At 45.4% G+C, this 7,396-nt stretch overlaps 1 protein-coding gene across 1 annotated transcript; it reads right to left on the reverse strand.

Annotated features, from left to right (window-relative positions):
- Positions 1-4,540: 4,540 nt before the first annotated feature.
- SNRNP35 (small nuclear ribonucleoprotein U11/U12 subunit 35) lies at positions 4,541-6,874 on the reverse strand. The gene has a single exon (XM_019507131.1). It carries the CDS (start codon positions 6,387-6,389, stop codon positions 5,580-5,582), a length of 810 nt encoding a protein of 269 aa, XP_019362676.1. The 5' UTR covers positions 6,390-6,874; the 3' UTR covers positions 4,541-5,579.
- Positions 6,875-7,396: the final 522 nt, after the last annotated feature.

Here is a 7,396-nt window from a genome sequence, read left to right on the forward strand (position 1 = left end):
TTGGGTAGATGTGAGATCTTTCATTAGACCAACAGAGTAGTTGGAAAACTCAGGCTGAGATGACAGCTGATTCTGCAGACTAGCTGAAATTGCACTGGTTGGTGATCCAACAGCATGGATGTATATATGGCAGTTGAACAGCTGACAGCTTCCTTCTGTGGTGCACTGTAACAGCTTTGGCAGCTCACTCCAGGCAGAAGGCAGGGTAGCATTGCACCTTACAGACTAAATCAGAGAGGCATAAGCTTTTGTATGCAACTCTGTCTACTGCTTTGTATTTTTTTTTCTTTTCCCTTCTTACCAGACTCTTCTGCCAGGCCCCTCTTTTTATTACCAGATTGCTGCTGTATGTGAAGTGGCTCTTATCTCTACAAAAGGCTTTAAAAAGCCATAGGCAACACTAATTGAACTCTTGCTCCCAAGCTAAGGACTGTTTAGTAGAAAAGGGTGGTTTTTAAGCTCGCTGACATGAACAGCTTTTCTCTACGGTAGATAGTGTGCCAAATCCAACTCTTCCCCCTTCCAGACTTAGCTTAGCTAAAATTTTGCACAGAGCGAATAGAACCTCTCATTTCATTGCAAGCTACACAACACTTTTGGTAAGCCTCTGTGTGGGCATACTGTTATAGAGGACAGCTTGCAGGACTGGAGCTGAACTTGATCATGACAATCCTGCAGCTGAAGGCAGCAGATGTGGGGTAATGTCAGATTTAGATCCACAGTTTCTGCTGCAAGCCAAACTGCAATCTAACTGTATGTGAATGAATGATGCTACGACTACAAGAACACTGACAGCAGAGTCCTATGTAAGAACTGCAGCCAGGACCATTACTTGCACCACCATGGACATGTCTGTTTGCCTGTCTCTCTCTCTCACCTCTACTTCTGGAGAAGAAAATCTTTGCCATACTCTTCTCCTTGCATGAGAGGCCTTATCCATTCTATTTAAGTAATTTGGGGGTGGGGAAGTGTGGACGCATGCCCAAACTGACTATTTCTTACCAGAGAGGACGTTAAACCTTGATTGGCTTCAGCTATACAATTAAAGAACTGTACTAGAACATAATCCTGCGGGAGAAATATCTACATTGTTAGCAGTTGCCTACACTGCTAACAAAGGAAGGGAAAAAAGGTTACTTTAAAGTCCTAAGGCCCAGCAGAGATGGGCTGGGAGCTGTTGTTGGCATTTAGACACTATGGTAAATAGACCTGCTCTCATGTTTTGCTAAATTGCAGTAGCAGAAGTGGTAGGGACTGCTCTGTTCATATTACAACACCCAATGTTACTGGACCTGAACCAGCAGGGAAGTGTGTAGACAGGGCTAAGAATGTAGCAAGCTGTAGGGAAGCACTGTGCCCTCGGGCTCTCGAAGTTCACAGGATTATTTAGTACCACTGTTCGTGGGGTAAAAACATTTCTGGGAATGTAAGCCAGGGAGTCCATATGCAACCTCTCTCTCAATAAAGCTGCATTGGAAAACCCTGTTGCTGCATGAGTTAAATGTTGTCCTGTTTGGTACCATAAGTGGACTAGCCAGGAACAGAGCACAGCTTAACATGCTTTAAGTAGGAGCTGGGTCTTTCCCCATTATAGGATCAGCACATAGGAGGAGGAAAAAGGGATAAAATTAACTAATATAGACTCCTGCTATGATTGATTCTTTTGAGTGCATATAGCTCCTTAGCTGAAACAAATCCTAAATCACAATCCACTCTTAACAGTCTTGAACATGACTGATGATGAGGCACCTCCCCAACCATACCTTGCTTGTGGGGAATCCAAGTATCCAGTTCCTTCAGAAACCCTCAGACTAGTTCTGGTCCAGTAAAGGGACAGGTGTTTTAATCTTCAGCCTCTCAATCGTGTTGGAGTTCCTTGTAAGGCAGGGGAAAGGAGATGGTTCTCTTGCTCAAAATGTTTCTATATTTGAGATGGTGATAATGTCTACAGTTAGCACTTTGTGAAGGCAGTGCTACAGAAACAAAACCAGATTTAGGAACACTGACAGACCCAAACCTCACACTTTAGGTGGTAGAAATATTGCCCCTCATTTAAAACCTGGATGAAGTAAGCAGCTGTATTTGTATGTAGGCCCTTACATTACATTTGGAAAATTTTAACTTAATGTAATGCTTTCCACTATTTCCAAAATATTTTTAAAAAATAAGTGGAATTGGGAAGAGTGCTACTGTACCATGAGGTTGCTAAGGTAAGTGAAAGCTGGAAAAAGGTTCTAGTGCGTACTAATCTCTAATACTTCCGTCCTTTAACTTTGGAAAAGGTCTGTCCCCAAACTGCTGAGACTTTCCTCTGCTAGTAAAGCATTCTAATCTGGAGGTAACCATTGTGTGAGTTTGTCTTGAACCAGGAACAAGTGATAAACCCAGACCACTGGTATTCTTTCTAAGTCAGGAGTTTGTACTAGATCCTGGGGTGACGTGCATGCCATGGTGAGCTGTTTCTAACGCCTTGTAGCACAGTTTAGAGCTGTCTGGCACTTTAGCAGCAGATAGAGCAATATTAAGCAGTGCAAGAATGTAGAAGAGTCACCACCTGAATAAGCAAACCATTTTCCAAACTGATTAAGAATGATGAACTAGGCCAATAGAAATACAGACTGTCCTAATTTGACCAGTATCATAGGCTTATTTATGAAAAAGGAAGTTTCTAGACATAATGCTTGTAAAGCTAGTCCTCAAGCCCAGATGCTAATGTGCTTTTGTTGAGCTGGGGCTGCAGCCCATCTGAAACAATAGCACTAAGCAGTGAGAACTTCCCCCATTCATCTCTGTGCTGTTACCTCCATAATCTAATTGCTCTTGTACTGCTAACATTAACCTTTTCACTCCTGATCCTCAGACTGGAAACTTTCAGCTACTGCGCTCAGACAGGGTGGTCATTTAAAAGGAGGCTTCCTGGGCAAGAGCTATACATTTTGAGCAGTCAAAGAGTTAAATCTCTGCCATGTGGCTTCTTGATATTCAAGCAAATGCTCTTCTTTTAAAAGGTCACAGTCTTATCAGGCAAGAGGCATAGCAGTCCTGTAATTGGAGTGCAAGATACTGGAGGTTCTTTGGTTCAATAATAAATCACTTTTAATAAAGATTTCTGAAAGACTTGCCTTTTGTGTCTTGCAAGGAAATCCGGTAAAGCCACCCTGTGCTACACCCATCCCCAGTTCTGGAATGGCCTTGTGGAAAGAGCTGGGGATTTAAGCTAGTGCAGAAGTTTCACTAATGCATTTGTACTCAGATCAAAGCTGGCCAAAACACCAGGGAGAATGAGTGCAGGAAGATCCTAGCTGAAGTGTATGTAGCGTGCAGCCATGGGCTAAGGCCTTCTCTAGACTGTGTGTGAATTAGTACTCCCAAGAATATTTACGAAAACTGTTGCTGGTGTGTTCTCAACTGAGCCTTCCCCTTTATGCAGAATATGTCACTTCTGGCCCAGGGAGTCTCTCTGTGTATATGACATTTGTAAAAGAGTTTGGAACCAGTTCAGATATGAATGGTTGTGGTGTAAACAGTACTGTGCCCCATTTCCCAAAACTGAGTTAAAAACCTGAACCAATTGGGATTTAACTGTGTAAAAGTGTATCATGTTTTGGCTCTGCCTCTGCTAGAGCTTTTAATTGTTACAGCCAGCTTTCCTGACTCTACAGTATGTGTGGCATAGAAGAGCCTTTTGCTGCTTTGCACAATAGGAACCCCCTGAAGCTCTGCTTTCTCAGCAATAAAGAGCAAGTACAGAGAGAGCAGGAGACAAGGCAGGACAATAGACAAGTTGCATCATTCTAGCACCAATTAATGCCAGCTGTGGAGTACAAAAGTGTTTCACTGGCTTTGTGACTGTTGGGTAGCACTCAGTATGTCTGCTCCCCTAGCAACATCCTCCTGAAAACTAGAATAGGGCTCTAAAAACAAAACAAAAAATGTATTTGGATGAATATCCCATTACTTTGCTTCTACTGGGAAATCTCCATGGACTTTCTATTGGGATGTGCCACAGTTACAGTGACTGGTGGCAATTAGTCTATAGCCTACAAATCTTCCCTTATTTATATCCACAGTGAGAGGCTGTAAGTTATGCTGGTTAACTGAGACTTTAACAAAAGAAGGGAGAAAGCTCTCTTTTCATACACGGTCTTTCTTAATGCATGTTTGCCTATTACTCCCCGCAGCGTGAGTCAAGAATGCATATTGCTAATGATCATATCAATCCTAATGCTTCTCAAGTAAGTGAATCACTTCCCACTGCATGAAACATTTTTTAAATCCCCATGGCAGGTTTTTACAGATATTTCTTCAATAGCAAACTTCACATGGAGGGCTCTGACTTTCAAACGGGATGTGACCCCCTGGCATTTAGGAAACAGTTCAGCACTCTGCTCTCTTGCATACAAATGACCCATTTTCTAAAGAGCTGGACCAACTGGGCGCACATTCATTTCACATCCCACTGACCCAGCAGGTGGGAATGCAAGCACATCCACATATCACATGTTCCTTACAGAATGCTAACAGATATGGCTTGGCTAAGAACAGTAAACAGAAAAAGTTTAATTTTCTATATACAATAGAGTATGAGACAACCAGCAACCAACTGACAATACCTTTATGTTGTTAAAAACAAAACTATGCTGACCTTGGTAAGTTATTGTTCTCCCCAAATTTTTATTTCCGCATACCCACCTACCTCCTCTTCCATAAAACACATAAAGCAGATTAAAGACAATTTCTGAAGAGGAAAACATAAAATAACCAGTAATATCCTAAGGTCTGCCTTAGCATTTTTGCTTGGGATGGCCATTCCAGCTTCTATCTGGAGCGCTGGGAATGTGACACTGCTGCCAGCTGCAGCTTTTTCTGCTCCAAACTGAGCATAAAGGACAGGCCAAGGCTGAACCTATGACCCTAAAGTAATACACGGGTCTACACAGGTAACTCCACTGTGCAAATGGGATTGTGTTATAACACAATTGGGCTCTATCGTGTTTGTGGGAAATGTTGATCTTGCCTTTACTTTAGGGGTGACTGATTACACCAGTCCTGGCCTCCAGGAAGAAGAAAGGTTTGCTCCCACAAAAAGACTATGTTAACATGTAGCAAAAGAGAAAAATTCAGACAAACCAAAGAAAAGACAGCTGTTACTTAACATGTGGGACTTGTCAAAATTGGTCTGTGTAGAAAAGGCCCAGAAGCCAAGTTACTGCTGGAATCATTTACTTTTCCTGCCAGTAAAACCTTTACAGAACAGTAAGCCAGAGAGAGGAGCCAAGTTTGCTGTAATTAATGGACCTGTGGCATTCTGCACCCATACTGTACCTTCCCCCCCCTTCCCAGGGAATGGTACTACGTTATCAGTGCTCCTCTGGAGGTGGCAGCTCACAGCATCCCAACTACTTTCTTTTAAGCCAGAGACAAGAACAACATTCTAAGGCTGGGGATCAGTCCCACTCACAATTCAAGGGTGTATTCAGAAGTTTTGAGTTCAAGCTATTACAGAGAGGCCAGGCCCCAGACCCAAACTCGTAGCATGTTACTGTTCAGCCTACCTTCAGTAAAGACACTTTTTTTCTCTACCTGTGTTTGTCATCGGCTCTCTGCTTCCTGGGGTCTCTCTCCCTGCTCCGGTCCCTCTCCCTGTCTTTTCTGTCTCTCTCCTTCCTCTCTCTCTCTCTGCTCCTTTCCTCTTTGAAGTCCCGGTCTCTCTCCCGCTCGCTTTCTCCCCAACCCCAGGATCGCTCTCTTTCTGGCCCTCTCTTGTCCCTGCTCCTTTCGTGGTCTCGGTTTCTGGTTCTCCAGTCCCTCGTTCCATCGCGAGTCCAGTTCCTCTCTCTCTTCTCCGCTGGTCCCTCTCCGTAGAAATCACTTTTCATATTTGGCAAATTGATGGGCTTTCGGAAAGGTCTGTCCCGTCCTCCAAATCGCAACTGCCCAGATTCCTTTTTGCCCCCAAAGCCACCTCCGAGCCTCCGGGGAATCCATCCCTTTAGGGTCCTTTCCAGCTCAAAGTCCACAAATATCTCATGCTGGTCAATAACCAGCCTGTTGGCATCCCTATGGGCTTTCAGTAGAGCACGCTCTTCTTTGTACTCGATGAACGCGTAGCCCTTGGAAAAGCCGGTGACCAAGTCTCTCACCAGGCGGATCTTCCTGATGTCTCCGTATCGGGAAAAGACTTCCTTCAACTTCTCTTCCGTGGTCTGTAGGTTTAACCTCGCTACAAACAGGGTGAGGTGGGGATCACCTGCCACCCCTTTATTGGGTACGTACCGTGCCAACATGGCCCTCCAGATGGCTCGGTCATGTGGCTCTTCATCTGTTCCATCAATGCTCCCTGCTTTAAGGGGGTCATAATCCTTCGCTATGGGTGCCCAGTCGTTCATTTTCTAGAGAGAATACAAGCATCAGACATATCCGAGTCACTGGTAATGTTCTGCATACAGAAGTGCACTCTGCAAGGTACCACTAACAAGCCTGCTTGGAAATTCTCTTTCATGCAGAAATCCCAAAAGTTAATGGGCTGTCTACACTCCACTGCAGGCTGATCCCCATTTTACTGGCTGAACACGCAGGGCACAGATAGGTCAAATTCTCAGCATGCACCTGCCTGCTAACACAGCTAAAAAAGGGTGAGGCTACAACCCCCTACTCAGGACTTGCTACAGAACTCTTCATGCAGACTGAAAACCTCCATGCAACTACTGGTCGGCTCCTCGTACTCTAGAGGGACCTTTCTGACCCAGTAGGGCAGCTGTCCAATTAATATCAAGAACATTAATTAGAGACTTCCTCACAATCATGCTTCATTAGACTTTGCAGAGCTTATGAAGGTTTGTCTAAAATTAATGAAAATGGGCCCAGCTTGAAATGACTTCCCCACGGGGAAGGCGACTGGGCATGAAGGAGCTCCGGCAGGCTTTCCGCTCAGAGCAGGGCAAGCCAAGCTGGCAAAAGAACACACACGGCACCAGCCAGCTGCTCCCCACAGGCTGCTTTCAGTGGGGGGCACCTGCCACCTACCTCTGCTCCAAACCAGCTGGGTTTGGCCAGGCTTCCTGGCATAGCGGTGACCTCCCAGGGAGCTAAACCAGAAAGGGAGGGAGGGAGGGAGGGAGAGAGGGTCTTTCCTGCACTGCCCAAAGCAGAGAGCTCTGGGCTCCAAACAGCCAGGGAGGCCTCATACCCAACCCCCTCCCCATCACGGCCCTCACCCCTGACTGGGCAGGACCCTGGTGTTGCACAACATCCTCTGGAACCCCTATTCCCCCGCGCACAGTGTAACGCGTCACCCCCCGTTCCCCCGCGCACAGTGTAACGCGTCACCCCCATTCCCCCGTGCAGCGTAACGTGACCCCCATTCCCGCGCACAGTGTAACGTATGACTCCCCCC

Source organism: Gavialis gangeticus, unplaced genomic scaffold, assembly GCF_001723915.1.
Source record: "Gavialis gangeticus isolate Ggan-Ray unplaced genomic scaffold, GavGan_comp1, whole genome shotgun sequence".
NCBI classification, from domain to species: Eukaryota; Metazoa; Chordata; order Crocodylia; family Gavialidae; genus Gavialis; species Gavialis gangeticus.

What these genes read in the sequence shown, in the direction of transcription:
- SNRNP35 (XM_019507131.1), bottom strand. Translation starts at nt 6,389, where the DNA reads ATGAACGACTGGGCACCCATAGCGAAGGATTATGACCCCCTTAAAGCA.